Source organism: Gymnodraco acuticeps, unplaced genomic scaffold, assembly GCF_902827175.1.
Source record: "Gymnodraco acuticeps unplaced genomic scaffold, fGymAcu1.1, whole genome shotgun sequence".
In the NCBI taxonomy this organism is placed as follows: Eukaryota; Metazoa; Chordata; class Actinopteri; order Perciformes; family Bathydraconidae; genus Gymnodraco; species Gymnodraco acuticeps.
Window position 1 is genome coordinate 820,629 of NW_022992191.1, and position 15,656 is coordinate 836,284.

Sequence of the window (15,656 nt, forward strand, 5' to 3'; positions counted from 1 at the left end):
AAAGTTTATTCAACTTTTATGACAAGTGAGTTAAGAAGAAAAGAACGCCCACACATTGCATATATCATCATTTTAGAAAGAACTTCTTCACAAGACTTTACAACAACGCGATAATAAACTTTGACATTTAAAAAATAGGAATCGGGTCAGGGAAGTGTGTAATACTGTGTGTGTGTGTGTGTGTGTGTGTGTGTGTGTGTGTGGGGGGGGGGACGAGGCATGTTTTTCCTCAAAGACCTTCAGCTATGTGGTCAGGTTCAGATTCAGGAAGTGAAAATTTAGATGGCTGCTGTGTGCAGAGGACACTCAGGGGACTGTGTGTGTGTGTGTGTGTGTGTGTGTGTGTGTGTGTGTGTGTGTGTGTGTGTGTATGTGTGTGTGTGTGTGTGTGTGTGTGTGTGTGTGTGCGGTCTTATCGTGCTGTCAGGGAAATATGAGGTGTAGGGAGGACGAGTGAGACTAAAAAGGGAAGAGGAAAACGATGAGGAAAAGAAACAGGATGTAACGTCTACATTTCAAAATCTGACATTTTTCCATCTGAAAACACACATTTTTGGCTCCAATTAAAAACACTACGTTCGCTGCAGTAAAGTGCCGAGGAGAAACCAATGTGGTCCGTCCACAAAAACTACTTATAAACAAGAGTGGGAGTGCTGAACCCACTTCTAGAAATACACACCGTTTGTATAATAGCAGGGAATATTACAGAAAGCAGCAGCATATGATAAATGGAATGAGTTTCAATCTAAAAAAGAGGTACAAAATAAAGAAATTAGACGCTTAATGTAAATAAATATTGGATTTCATTTCCCATTTGACCGTCAATCGAAAATCAGCATGTTTTCAATATGTAAACCAGATAAAAAGAAATTTCTCAAATCTAAAAGTTTCCTTTCTGACTTTGAGAAACTTTTTTATTTAAGTCATTGAAGGTCAAAAACAGTCCTTTTAAAAGAAACGTTTTATATTTCTTATTTACTTTTACTTGGCCATATGAGGGCCTTTCCAATACTTTTGAATCACTGACTTTTAAGGGTAAATTAACAATTATCTGATGATTTGCAGGACAGTTTGGAAGTGATGGCAATTGCACCATCAAACCGAGAACAAAGGCATTTAAACCTGTATGCTTTGCTTACTAAAAGTACTTTCAAAAAGTCAAGCCAACGCTATACACACAAATACCTTACAATCAGATTTGACCTTAGAAAGGAGCACAAATTCACATCCACGTTATTAAAAACAAGTCAAATACGAGTGAAGTATATACAAAGTATTTCAAGAACACACATTGCATTGTTAAAGTCATAAAATCAGTATACTTGTTTGATTAATTAGATTTCATACACAGGCGCTGCTTTGTATAAAATACCGTTGACAACTTATAGTGTCGAGATCCGACTCGTGCGCTCAGCTTCCTGAGGCACCGGTGATATAAAAGTGGAAGGTGCATGCACAGCTTTACTGTCAGTCTTATACAAAAAAAGCACAATTAATTAATTGATACAAAGGTTACGAAGAACATCTTGTTTTTTCTGTTTATATAAAGCGCTCAATCAACAGATCGGCTTCCAACACATCTGTTCTCTCGGCAGACTTGCATTGAGGAATTTCAACCTTCTTCTGGTTTTGGTTTTAATCCAAAAGTCTGCGTTTTGCATTCGAAAAACAGCACAGCTGTCAAGAGAAAACATGTCCAGAACAACTTCCACTAATGCTTGTCTTTCAAATGACGGTCTTTGGAAAGGGGCAGTGGCGTGATGGGACGCCCCGGACCAAATGTCATCCGTACAAAAACTTCTGAGTTAGTGTGAACAAGATCCAAAGTTCAGTTGACTTTGAAGATGCTGAAGATGTGAGGCGAGGCGGAGGGATTGCCCAGAGAGTGGAGTCTGAATGCAGAGCCTGTGATAGCCTGCAGCTCCGTGCCCTTGTCCAATCGGAGCAGGCCGGACACCTGGCACGGCTTCAGGAAGTGGAAAGGGTGGGGCCCGGCGGAGGGGGTCGTCCCGTAGCCCTCGATGCACTGCAGCTTCTGAGGCCTCTTGCCGCTGGTCACCACGTCCAGCTTCACATACTGAGACTGCTGCTCGTTGAACAGCACCTGAGGAGACAGAGCAGATTACCATCAGCACAACATGTTTCTCCTCAACCGTTGCAACGAAAACTAACCGACCCTACCTCGGGATTTCTGAGGCCCCGCTATCATTTGGTTAGATTTTCTCCAGACTTCTGTCAACCTGACAAAACCGAGATTACCCGAAACCTGATATCCACCTCTCCAAAAATACATGATAAGTACCAGTACATCATGTTTGTACAAAAATAATGGCTGTTTTTAATGAAGCCGCTTAAGGGAAGGAAACTTAGAAGTGGGGCTGCATCCAAAGACTGATTCACTTTAGTTACATGAAGGAAATCTAACATTTCATCGCCACTTTACCTCCGGAATAAGAAGGTTTTGTCAATTGTGAACATGACTTTCAAAATGAGCCCTTTGTCCCTGGCTCAACCAGGGTGAAGTTGTTGCTAGCTGGTGAAAGCTAGCGCCAAATTCACTCATGTTTCACCTTAGTATATTTGCATTTGTTGGCACTGTGTCTGCCATTTCCTAGCCTTCTCTTGGATGCATGCATACAATTGGAGGTTGACACGCGAAAATGTCCCAAAGATAGCGAAGTGAAGGAAAATAAAATATCCAGGCCCAGGGCAGCGTCTCAAATAGTTTGATACCAGTGCCAAATAGTGCAGTTACCTTCCTCAATACCTACTACATTTAAGACTAACTGTTTCCCGTTACATGTTCAATTATCTCCGCCACAGGGACTACATCAAATCAGCAAGGTTATTGATTGCAAGTGGGCAACATCATCAAAGGATCTCACCGATCCAGCATTAACTACCTGGCAATTGAGTGATGTTGGCCTTTGTTAATAAACTACAACTCCCAGCACAAACTCACCTGGCAGAACAGGAAGTAGACGCCCGCTTTCTCCACAGTGAAGATGCCGAGTTCCTTGTTGTACTTCACCGCTTTAGTCATATTCAAGGTCCTCTCTTCCCAACCCTTTATCACACCACCTTCTCCCACTGACACACACACACACACACACTCGAGGTAAATCATGCCATAGACAGAAATGTCACAGATTATCTTCCATCCGTCACTTTTACGACTTACCTTGCTGAGAGGAGACTTTGGTTACTGGTGGAATGTAACGGAGACATTGAAAGAGAAGGGAAAGTCAATTAAGATTTTACGAGTGCAATCGTATAGGGGTATATGATTGAAACCACTTCTGCAGATGCTACACGAGACGGCTATAAGGGATCTGCCAAGCTACTTACTCTCGAAATGAGACGCCGCTTTCTTTCCATTTCCATTCCTCCCTCGCAGCGCCCCCCCTTCGGAAAGGCAAGCAGAGACAGAATATGAATGGCAGAGAAGGAATACGTCTGTTTTTTTGATAAAACAATCATTCCCATCTGTATCTGTCTAATAACATGTGTTAATTTGCGGCCATTAAGATTAAACCTGGCTCTTTTTTTTAACGGGATTCGCAGATGGGCAAAGGATTTCCTGTCACGTGCTTCAAAATATTTCCTCAAACTGTTATTTTCAGTCAGAGGAGTGTGCCTTTTTTGCCTTTAGGGGCTAATCTTAGTGCCAGCTGGTCGCAGTCATCTAGAAAAAAAAGAGGCGAGCGAGATAGAGTAAGGGAGGATGGAGAACTGTGTGTGGAGGGGGGGGGGGGGCAGACAAACACAAGATAGACAGGGGGAAAGTGAAGGCATTAAATGAAGCATGCGAGAGCTAAAAACGTTTAATAAGAGAAATGAAGTGCTGGAAAAAGAGAGGCAAAAAGGTTTCTGGCTCTTCTGTGACCCGAAAGAGTCGATTTAAGAAGTGAAGCAACAGCTACTCGGATAAATACAATAAATAAAACATTAAGAGGCCAACGCAGCAGAATGCCTGCTCTTGTTACTCACTAACGGTTTATTTTAGCCTAAAGGGAGCGATTTCAGACACAGATACAACGTAACTAAGAAGTACATTCTTTATGTTTGGAGACGGAGCGGCCAAACACCGGGGCCCCCTCCGATCGCACAGGAATATTAAGTCCCTGCTAAAATAACTCGCAGGTGGGTGACCCTGTAGATTTAGGATTTGCTATGGCCGAGTGTAAAGCCCTCAGGCTGGCCAGAGTTTCCTGACTTAAGCTGTCAGTCATCAGGAGAGAACATAACGGCAGTGTGCGGCTGAAACGCTGCACCGCGGTGGTCAACTTTCCACAAACTGGAAAAAGCTGTTAGCCCTATGAATTACAGGCACAAACGCAGGTATCGGTTAGGAAAGAAAAAAGCCAATATCTGCAGGATATAAATAGATACTTTGGTGTGACACGCAGCTCTCTAAATGAATCCTTTTGTCAGGAATCCAGAGGGTTCACTCGCGGACACAATGAACCATCAAGCAGAAACCCGTGACGGTGACGCAAGCAGCCGCTATAAATACTGCAATGATAGGTCATCAAATATCACCGCTTTCACAACAAATCATAGCTGTGTTAGTCGTGCGCTCGGAGGGAACGAAAATAAATCTTATATCATTGGCCAAAAGCGTGCAACAAGGCCTCCGTCCCGCGCCAGCTGGTTTCCTGGGCTCTGGGGCCGCGCCGGTCAGACCTGTAATTTCTGAAATCCAGCTGCCTACTTTATCCTGTGTCAACTTTTAGCAGCGGGTTGCGCCTGTGGCCCGCTAGACCTGACCAAAGTGGCATGTGGTGCCAGCGTTTGTGTCAAATGTCCTTCCCAAAGAAAACAACAAAGCAGCTGGCGAGGGCATTGTGTCTGTGGTGATTTGGGGCAAAGCTTCTATATGTTATTGGTGTGGAAGTAAGAGTACCGTTTCTTTTCACTCTGTGCCCGACCAGCAGCTCTCTCTTCTCCAGAATGAGCTGAACAATGGCCTTCCTCTGTGTGTTAACCTGTTGAAAGAGAGAGAAAAAACGCACCATTAACAAATGTCCAATAAGTGTATTATGACTTTTTTCTGGCACGGCTCCAACGCAGCCACAGACGGCCTTTCCCAGCCAGAGAGCCACATAAACTGGCTCTTCTCTTCCAGTATGCTGCCCCTCGCTTCAAAATAGGTCTACCACTTCCTCAGAGACGCGTTGCGACATCTAATGCATGGTTTTAGTGCTTGGCATTCCTCGCATCTTTACTCCTGTTTCTGAGAAATAAATCGTTTTTTGTCGAGCTATCAAAGTTTAGAAATCTTTGGCAGGGGGCCTGAGTGACCAAAGAAGGCCTTAGATGAAGCAAGAGGGATAGTGGCTCTGGATAGTCTGTTTAAATGTACTGTTACTGTGGAAATGGAGGCAGCGACTTGCTCTTCGCTCTCCAGACGTTCACTCACTGGCTCTCATCAGGAGTTGGCCAACGGTCAGATGGACAGAACGGGGGCCCCTTGGGAAAAGCTCCAGCATCAACACTCCGTGTATGTGTGTGTGTGTGTGTGTGTGTGTGTGTGTGTGTGTGTGTGTGTGTGTGTGTGTGTGTGTGTGTGTGTGTGTGTGTGTGTGTGTGTGTGTGTGTGTGTGTGTGTGTCTGTCAACATCACACACAGCCGACCTGTCCTTCTGATCTCAATTCCAGTGCAACTAGGTTTTGTAAATACTGTGAACTTGAAACCAGAAGAGTTTCCATCAGCTCCTTTTTGGCTGCTTTTTGGAGAAATAATTTGTGATGCAACCTCGTTTAGAATTTGCTGCAAGTGCAAGAAGTCTTCAAACTGCACTATGCATGAGATTGCAGAGTTCAGCACTGCTTTAAATCCTAACCTGTGAATAAGAAAGCTTTGCATGTTGCAAATGCTTTACACTTGCCTCACTTTATCACCGAGCCTCTGCGCAGTCGGTACAAAGTGCTAACAAAGCCAAATAGTTGAGGCTTTCCAGCACATTGAGATACAACTGGAGCACAACTGGCACCAGAGTAATTAAACATGGCGGGGGCAGCAGCAGTGGGGGGTGGACACAGAAATAAGCAGTAACTCCACACAACCTGACTGCACTTATTGGTAAGCAATAAAAGTGTCAAGTAGAGAAATGGTGCAGTGCAAGGGGGGGAGAGAGGAGGAGGAGGGGGTGAAGTGTGGACTTGCATTTTTCCATACACCCCCCGCGAACATTCCCGTAACCGCAGCCACACACAAAAAGTTACATAACTAAACACTTAAAGCTCTGAAGTGGTCGCGGGGTTGTAGCCTACATATTACTCTCGGTGCGAGTATGCATGCTATGCGTAAGAATGCAAAAATACAAACCTGCTCTATTCGGTCCTGCAGGATCTTGAAGGACTGAGACAGGTCCCGCGTTTGTCTCCAAGTCCACGCCGTGAACAGCGCGCTGCAGGCGGCCAGGGACAGAGCCACCAGGGCCAGAGAAGCCCAGAAGACCCGCAGCTTGCGCACTCTCCTCCTCTGCAGAATGCGATGCATGTTGGGTGCAGATCAGACTGCTACTCGCCGCCGAACCCCCACTGCCACTTCATTCCAGCAGAGCATGAAGTCCCTCCAAAGTGTCTAAATGTCCATTATTGCCTGAGACACAAGTGGACAGAGTATGCTTTTCACGCGTCGATCTTTCCTGTTTATCTCAGGATTGTGTCTAATAGATGAGGGTTCCCGATCTTTTCCTCCACATCCTCCAACTGCGTCCAATCGAACGAAAAGTGCAAGCTGCGCACATGAACTGTTGCATCCTTCTGCCTGCGATTCGTTGACTCAGCTCTCTTGTCTTCCCTTTAAACACCGCGCTGGGGGGTCACTATTAGACAGACAGACTGAGCACACACATGAGATCCAACGCACACACACACACACACCCGGAGACTTGGAGTAAACTTTCCTCGGTGCTTTGATGTTGTGACAGTCGCGTGCGTCCGCAGTAAAAACTAACGATGTGAGCGCAGGAAAAAACAAACGAGGCGCACCGGGGCTTCCTCCGCTTCTGCACACACTTTCATCAACTTGCATGCCCTGGAAATTTGTGCCAGTCACGCGTGCATCACTTCCGGTTGTAAACGCACGGGGGCGGTAGTGCATCGTTAATAACCGGTGGGGATGATCAAGCAAACTACTGACATGTAAAAGATTCCACACTATGTTCTTTAATCTATGTATTACACAATTATCATTGGTATTTTTTAATACAATATTGTTGTTTTACTGTATTTTTACTATGTGTATTTTACTACAATTAGTATTTACTTACAATACAAAATGTGGCCATCAAATAAAATATGTAGTAGGCTATATAAGGTCCTTGGAATTAAGCCTTTATTTACTAGCTGCCACATATTATTAATAATAATAATAATAATAATAATAATAATGCAGTTATATAAAATATTATCCTGAAATGGGCCATTCTGGGAGGCTTTTAGTTACAGTACAATTTGTAATTCAGGACTTTTATCTGTAACATAGGATTTCTACACTATGGTAAGATTATTTTTACTTACTTAATTTGACCACTTATAGAAACCTATAAACTGAGCTTCTTTAGGACTAAAATGATATCTTAATTATAATTGTTTTAACAAAAGGGACAGATGGTGTTAGTAGGTTGAATGAAATGGCACTCTGCCTAAAGTTTCCCTTTTTAATAAATAAATGTTCCTTCTTTTAAGCTTATACCATATAATACTATATATTTCAAGTAGTTATTTTTCCAAATAATTTTTTTTAATGTATGTTTCGGTATTCTATATTTAAAAAAATGTTTTATAAATATGTAATTAAATCCATAAGCACATGTGTATAGGAGAAACCATGGCATTGCACCTTAATATTACATCTTTATTATTCAAACATTTCAGACACATTACAACTTTTTCTCTGCTGGCAAACACATGTATTACTGCACTTAGGTTCTTTGTGACAACTTAACAGCACTTAAATTGTGCAACTGTGCTCAAAACATCAACATTGTGCACCGTGTCGAACAACCAAATACCCTGCACATTAAAATCGGAATAAACCCCCTGACATTTTGGCCTGTGTTTTAGCCCAACTTGCTCTTCAATGCGTGTTTTATTGCAAAAGTTTCTCACGAGCAATTTGTGAAACTCTTAGGAATCCATGTTGGGAACAAATCCTCAAGTTGTATAATTTAAGGCTCTGTGTCTGGTTTCTGATGGGAAGCTGCCGACAGGAACATTTATAAATATCTCTTTGTGTTCCCTCGGAGTCTATTGATTTTGTGAGGTATGCACTCTTGATAGAACAATGATGGCACTTAAAATGCAGTCATGAGAGGAACGTATTTTCCAACCCAATGTCCCAAATCTGAAAAAAACTGTGCATTCTTCACTCAATTATTTTGTAAACAAAGTATGAAATGAAATGCAAATTGCAAAACCCACAAAGCAGGGTCAGTGGTTCTAACTTGTTTAGAGAGAGCGAAAACAAACTAAATTTAACCCACAACTCAGACTGTTTTCATTATACTGCTGGAAATGATACAGAAGGCCGTCTTTAAAAAAACTAAACAGAAGTGCAAACCACAATAATGCCCTTTTTCCTTTTAGCATGACGGGTTCAAAGACAGGGACTGAGCCGTCCAAGACTTTTTCAAATTCCACCAGATGGCTTTTTCTTTTGTCTGATTTCGAAGCTCATTTCTTTGAAAGGAGCGCAAAGAGTTGGTTGTTTGGCTGCATGGAAGAAGGTTTAACTGACTCATTTACTCCACCATTTCATCCCTTAGTACATACATAGCAAAAAAGGAAGGAAGAAAGAAAGTGCAGGATTGTGCTTCACAACAGCTTTACAGCACTCTTCATCTGGAAGACAACAGGAGTGGTGACTAGTTCTTATAGATTATTATACATTTAAAGGGACTCTTTTCTAATAGTCTTACATTGACACACATACAGCACCTCTTGGCTTTTTAATGCATAAACAGTTTTTGGGATTATTGTGCAAAAACAAGGATTTCATTTCTAGAGTAATTATTTTTAAAGGTGCTCTGGGTCATAACATATGACAAGGGAAAACCACAAAACACATACTTCATTTATTAGTTATGTACTGTTTAAATGTATTGCATAGGCCCCGTTCCAATACTTCCAACTAATAAGTAAATTAATCGGTTGCTAAACCCCTTTTCACAGAACAAGGCATGGCCGGTAGATGTTTATGTATGTGCAGTGCGAAGCAAGTGCATTACCTCGTACGTTAAGAGTTCGGAAGGTTGTGTCTTATTTTGTTTTTATCCTAAATGCGGAAACACCAATGTTAGCTTTAATTGTTAGCATGCCTGGCTAACTAGCACCAGTAGTAACTGAGCATTACATCTAAAGCTCACGTGCATACTAACTAACTGCGAGATTACAAGTTAAGCATGGTGTGGTAGCCATATCTGATATCGTTTATGCTAACGTTAGCGCTCCTGTCCTGTTCCTTATTGGATTTGGGAACGTTTTAAATCCAGCAAATCTAGTGAACTGATGCTAGTTAAGTAATGCAGACAGTTTAGTACAAGCTAATAAGATGATGCTAACTACAGCTAACATCACTGCTAGTTGTTATTACACAGTAGTTGTTGTGATTTGAGAAGCCAATAACATTGACAATCATCTGCTTTAAGTGTGTGAATCCTGCTTTTGATTCCCGCTATGTGAAATAGTTGTTTAAAATGTTGAAATCCGCCATGTATATTATTGTGCTAACATTAAAAACGTTATAGGCTTAGTAACAGTAACAAAGGAGGGCTTATCAAACAGTCAATATTTTTGAAATGATCTGCTTTTTGATTGTCATTGTCGAGTTTTGGAACAGGGCCGCTGAGTGGAGCTCTATCCCTGCACTGTGTGACCTCACGGCTGCAAAGGTCAACCTGTCCGGCGTTGGGTTAGGGCTGGGCCAGGTGCTCCAGCGCCTCGCCCTCGCAGCGCATACAGTGGTAGCCCATGTCAGCCGTGACGTCGAAGCTGCCCTGGCTGAGGTAAAAGTCCAGAGATGGTTTGTTCCAGTCCAGGACGGTGAAGTTGAGCTGGTTGCAGCCGGCAGCTAGGCCCAGCTAAAGGAGCATAGACATGAGTACGGCTGTGCTGACATTAGGTATTGGAAAGTATCTAAACTGCAAGAGAAAGGGCCCAAGGTCCACCCTCCATAGAACATATATTTACTGTCAGTGCCAAACTTTGGGCTAATGTTTTACTCACCTGAGCTACTTTGCTCATTAGTGCTTTACCAATTCTTTTTCCTGAAAGATAGATACCATGAATTACTCCAGAGTTTCCTGCACATAAAGTCACATTTCTTTAAATGTGCGTCTTGTTTTTACCATGCCACTCTGCTTACTGTATAACAATAATGATATGACTATTTTTAAGACAATTTGCTTTACCTCTGAACTCAGGCATCACGTACAAGTCCTCCATATAAACAGCTCTGCCTGACCATGAGCTGTAGGAGTAGAAGTAGAGTGCATATCCGATTTTTGTATGGCCTAAAAGAAGAAGACACAAGTCAGCACACCAGGAACTCCATAGTATACATCTCTCTTATAAGACAAAATCATTTATATTTCCATATAACTTTGCATACCTTAGGCATCCCATATCAAAAAAACATTGTACCACAATTTCACAGAATTGGGACTTTAAAAAAACACGTTAACGTGGAGTGTCAGGTTCTGGCAGGTTTCACAAGCATTGTAAAAGTCTTGTTTATCTTGCTGCTAATCGGCTAGATTTCAACATGGCACTCACAAGTTAGCGCACGTTCATGTTCTCATTACTGTGTTCTGAGGAAGAGCAGTGTGTTAACCTTGTTATATAAGCAGTGCGTAAGGAAACAGGCCTCATCTGCAGGCTGGTGGTCATTAGGAAACACAGCTAATGAATACAGATTGACGGACTCAGTAACTGGGGGGCAACAAGTGTTAAATGCAGCATCTCTCACTTATTTAAGAAACATTACACCTGTTATTTTCCTGCTATCACATTGTAGCTGTGAGCACTAATATTCATCAACGGTGCATTAAGCTGCCCTTATTTTTTATAGTAATAGTTGATAAATGACATTAGTTATCACCTGACCGGTCATTTGAGCTCCTCGGGCGTTTTAGTGTCTGTCGCTTCATTGTTTTGGTTCTGCTTTGGTTCACTCGCCAAACTGAGATTTATAAAATGTCTTGCTAAATATTGGATGCACTAGTTTGTCGGAAACACAACTTCAATGGAAAGATATCTAGATTCAACAATAGCTTTGTGAGACCACTCTGAGATTACCAATTGAAATGGGCTTTTGGACTCGCAGTAATAATTAGCTTCTAAACAGTTGCTCTAGAAGCTGATCGAGCACCTCGGAGACCTTTGTGTTGTCACAATAATGTCACTTTTGGTTGAATAGTTTCTTTGTAAGTGCATTGGAATTGTCTCTCCTCTTTATTTTACAACACAAAACTACTCAAAAAGCAAACAAGCATATACAACAATTTGTTGTTTCTTGCTACAGTCCACACTTATAATCCTATTTGGCTAGATGTACGGTATATATTTACTTTAGCCACTTTAGATAATCAGCCCTGATTGGCTGAGCACAAAGGAAACCTGCTGCTCGGGTTTTTCTGTACGAACATGTTAAAGCAGGTTGTTCTTCTTGCAACAGTCCAAAGAACGATGTATTATCAGGCTTTATTGAGGTGATAAAACGACCTGCTAATACATCACTAAGAGGTGTAGTGTACCGATTCTAATTCATGAGACAATTGTGTGATATTTGTTTCAGTTTGTATGCAGATAGCTCCCTCGCTCAGACATTAACATAATGCTTTGTGAGTAGTGAAGTAGGATGAAACTAGGCTCTTGATGGTTCCCCTCACCTTCTTTGGTTTTGTGCTGTTCAGGCACTTCAGCGACGATACCATGGAAGAACGGGTTCTTGGAGAAGCCGTCCTGCTCCAAGTCTGCGCATAAAATACAAATATACTTATATAGGATATGCTGTTGATGGTTCATCCAGAAAATAAAGTCATACTTTGGGTTTATTTTAAGTTATGGAATTGTTTAAAATGAACTCATGGGTTAGGCTAATATGCTACCGTTACATGTTTGAAATTCAGGTTACTAGCTGTTTAGCAATGTACAACAACATAACCAATATAGTACATTTCCATGAAGGAACAACAGTATATCTGTTGATTTACTAAATGCTGTATCTGTGAGCTAAAACAATAGTAATGCAGACACACAAACCGTTAGTGTGCAAATAAACAGGTAAACATCCTGCTAGCTGTGGCCTGAGGCTCACAGCATGGTGGTTAAGATAAAGATAAGGAGAAATTAGTATGTTACGTACAATTAAGTTATATTCCTAAGTGAACAACTCAACGTAAAAATGTCAATGGTTACAATGTGTAATATTGCAACCTCGGGAAAAGGAAACAGAAATAAATAAACTTAACAAATCGGTTTGTTCAAAATGTCTTAAAGTCTTTCTGCCGATGGAGACAATGCAATATCATTGAAAGCTCCAGGAAGGCTACACAATGGACCTTGTTGTGAGACAGTACTTTGTCCAAGGTCAATGGGAACTATCCATCTCTGCTGGAAACATTGTATGGCCTCTGGATATCACCTTGTTTATTAATGAAGGTCATCAACATTTAATCGTAAGGGAGAAGCAATAAAAGGTTATTTTTAAACCGTTGTTAATACAGTACCCCTCTGTGTGACTTTCACATGGTCTGCCACTTTCTCATATTTGGCCAACTCCTGTGAACAAATAAAAATACCCATAATTTATTATTACTTCTTAAATATCACAAATACCAATTCCTTCACCTTAAAACATCCTATAACATGACAATAATTGAATGCATTTTCTTTTTGGTTTTTATCTAGGCTACTCTCATTTAAATATCGTTTTTTTTACCTGATTTATCATTCAGAAATACTGTACTAAAACATATAGTTTAAAATGACACTTTTTTTTATACGAAATATCTTGGTTTCTTCTTTTCTAAGGACACATTGTGGTTGTCTTACATAATACACATTAGTAAAAAAACACCTTATTGTTATTTATTTTATCATGTTTGTATTTGCATTGCATTTGATATTGAGGTTATCCAAAAGTAAGGTTGCTTTACTGTTATATTTTGATACTCAGATGACATTACTGATTACATTTCTTGACATGTGACTAGTTATTGTAACGGATTACATTTGTACAGTAACCCCCCCCCCCCCAACCCTGCTTGTGCTCTTCAATAACACCAATAATAAAATGTCCATTATCCAATAACAGCTAAATCGTGTTGTATGCATTATGCACTGACGTAAACCCGCGAGTCACTATATCTGTGCACGTGCCGTCTCACCACGATCATCCGCGCGATGTCCTTGCAGTCCTCCACGTTCGCGGCCCTGATAGAGAAGTCCATGTTGTGGGTGTTTGGGGCTGGGGGTGTGAGGTGTGAGGCTCACAGTGTGCCGGTTGTTTACCAAGGGTCAAGGCGGATGTGGCGGGAGAAATGACTGTGGAAGGAAGGTTCCGCAGCTCTGAGCCGTCTACTTCCGCCTGAACATGCTGAGAAGAACTAGCGCCCTCCCCCAGGAAGAAGGCGAGAAAGGGGGGGAGGGGAGGGTGTCGAAACAAAGCTCCGCATGAAGTGCTCCGGACTCTGAGGGAAATATTCCTAGTTGTCAAACGGCGGTACTACAATTTCCGTATCAGTCCGTAACGTCACTGGGCGCAGAAAGATTGTTTCCCATTGACTAACATTGGGAAAGAGACGTCTGTAAATATTGTAAAGAAGAGTAAAGAATCATCACGACTGAGCACGAACGCAAGTGTTTTAACTAAATAAACTACCCAGTATGATTACTTGTACAGCCCTTATTAGAATCATTAGGTCCTAAGAGTTGTAAAAGCTGAACCCAGTTCTTATTAGACATCCATGGTCGAAACCCAGGCACATTAAAGCATTAATGGAAAGAGCTGGGGTGGGAGGGGCCCCGGGGACTTTAACAAAGTAATCTGTTACAATAGCTGGTTACATGTAATCAGTTACCTAATTTAGGTATTCAAATGTAAAAGTAATGTAATCTGATTACTTTCCGTTACTTTTGGATTGACCCAATATCAAATGCTAATAAAAAACGAGAGAAAATAAATAACAATATTTGTTTTACTTAAGCGTTCAATGTAACCTAAAAAAAGAAACCTAGATATTTCCTATAATTTTTTTTAGTTATAGTCAAACTTAATACATCAATCAAAAGCATAGACTCTATTTTTGTTAAATAAATCAGGTGTCTACCTACTGCTCTAAAAAATACATGTATTTAATATAAAGAAGAATGAAAGTAGCCTAAATATAACCCATAAAAACAATTAATTCAGTACGTCTACATATAATACATGGACCTTTATTTCACGATGTATTGTAACACTGTAATCCTGCAATTAATCTCTATTTCTTTTTTAAATATAACAGTAATCTGACTACTTATTTTTTGTAAATTTAATACCTTTTTTTTTGTGTCCTGATTACGTAAACTCGTTACATGTACCGTAATCCGTTACTTCCCAAACCTGGGAAGGAGTTTGTAATCTGTTTCGGGTTAACAATATATTTACTGATGCTTAGTTGACAGGTTGGACAGGTTGTGGGAAATATTTGTGGTTGTTTGTCTCCCTCCTGCAGGGGCCAGGTAACCCGCTAGGGGGCTTCTGCTGACCCCACTTTCCCCACACTACATAGGCCTCAGAAACCTCTCTCTATGCTGGAAAATAACCTCTCCCAGCTATATTTTATGTCAGTTTATTTAGGAGAAATTGTTTCTTTATTACATTTTGGTCCAGATGCTGTTTATCCTTTCTCTTGAAGTACTTAAGGCAAGGCACGTTTATTTATATAGCACATTTCAACACAAGGCCATTCAAAGTGCTTTACAAAAATGAAAGAAATTAATAGCATTTAAGAAACATATTATGAAATGATATATAAAAACACTCATTTAAAAGCAAAGATAGATTAATCACAGTTACAGTGCAGTGTGAGATACACACATCTGAACGAACCCCCCTTTCGAAAATCATAATCTGACCCCATGGTACCTTTTCGTTTTCGCCGAAACTATTCCTCTTTTCTATTTTGAAATGCACATTAGTTAAGTTTACCTTGTCTTTCAAGGACTTTTTTGGTATCCTCCGTGAACCAGGGTCTTGAAACCAAAACTAATTCCTGTACCCCATTGTACCTTTTTAGTTTTCGCCAAAACTATTCCTCTTTTCTTTAAATGCACATTAGTTAAATTTAAGTTGTCTTTTCTAGGACTACTTAAGTAATCTATAGGGTTTTTTCATGTCTAGCAACTCAATCAATCAATCAATGTTTATTTATATAGCCCAATATCACAAATGTTACATTTGTCTCAGTGGACTTTACAGTTTGTACAAAATATCAGTATGACAATACGACACCCTCTGTCCTTAGACCCTCACATCGTACAAGGAAAAACTTCCGAAGAAAACCCACAGTTTAAAGGGGAAAATGGGAGAAACCTCAGGGAGAGCAACAGAGGAGGGATCCCTCTCCCAGGACGGACAGACGTGCAATAGATCCATCCAT

The 15,656-nt window shown here is 40.9% G+C and overlaps 2 protein-coding genes across 2 annotated transcripts; both read right to left on the bottom strand.

Annotated features, from left to right (window-relative positions):
- Positions 1 to 896: 896 nt before the first annotated feature.
- Positions 897 to 7,200, bottom strand: tnfsf12 (TNF superfamily member 12). The gene is made up of 6 exons (XM_034205237.1): positions 6,332 to 7,200; positions 4,907 to 4,988; positions 3,349 to 3,405; positions 3,182 to 3,205; positions 2,963 to 3,090; positions 897 to 2,104 (listed from the first exon to the last, which is right to left on the bottom strand). Exons 1-6 carry the CDS (start codon positions 6,503 to 6,505, stop codon positions 1,829 to 1,831), a joined length of 741 nt encoding a protein of 246 aa, XP_034061128.1. The 5' UTR covers positions 6,506 to 7,200; the 3' UTR covers positions 897 to 1,828.
- A 646-nt stretch (positions 7,201 to 7,846) lies between these two features.
- Positions 7,847 to 13,658, bottom strand: LOC117539195 (diamine acetyltransferase 2-like). Its single transcript, XM_034205238.1, has 6 exons — positions 13,401 to 13,658; positions 12,741 to 12,792; positions 11,901 to 11,984; positions 10,422 to 10,523; positions 10,237 to 10,277; positions 7,847 to 10,091 (listed from the first exon to the last, which is right to left on the bottom strand). The coding sequence occupies exons 1-6, from the start codon at positions 13,461 to 13,463 to the stop codon at positions 9,924 to 9,926; spliced, it is 510 nt and encodes a 169-aa protein (XP_034061129.1). The 5' UTR covers positions 13,464 to 13,658; the 3' UTR covers positions 7,847 to 9,923.
- Between the last annotated feature and the right edge of the window lie 1,998 nt (positions 13,659 to 15,656).

Excerpts from the sequence above, each read along its gene's own strand:
- tnfsf12 (XM_034205237.1), bottom strand. The coding sequence starts at position 6,505 with ATGCATCGCATTCTGCAGAGGAGGAGAGTGCGCAAGCTGCGGGTCTTC. Across the intron at positions 3,091-3,181 it reads CAAAGTCTCCTCTCAGCAAG|TGGGAGAAGGTGGTGTGATA; the intron begins GTAAGTCGTAAA and ends TGTGTGTGTCAG. Across the intron at positions 2,105-2,962 it reads TCTACTTCCTGTTCTGCCAG|GTGCTGTTCAACGAGCAGCA; the intron begins GTGAGTTTGTGC and ends CTGTCTCCTCAG.
- LOC117539195 (XM_034205238.1), bottom strand. The coding sequence starts at position 13,463 with ATGGACTTCTCTATCAGGGCCGCGAACGTGGAGGACTGCAAGGACATC. Across the intron at positions 11,985-12,740 it reads TGTGAAAGTCACACAGAGGG|ACTTGGAGCAGGACGGCTTC; the intron begins GTACTGTATTAA and ends TTTTATGCGCAG. Across the intron at positions 10,092-10,236 it reads TAATGAGCAAAGTAGCTCAG|CTGGGCCTAGCTGCCGGCTG; the intron begins GTGAGTAAAACA and ends ATGCTCCTTTAG.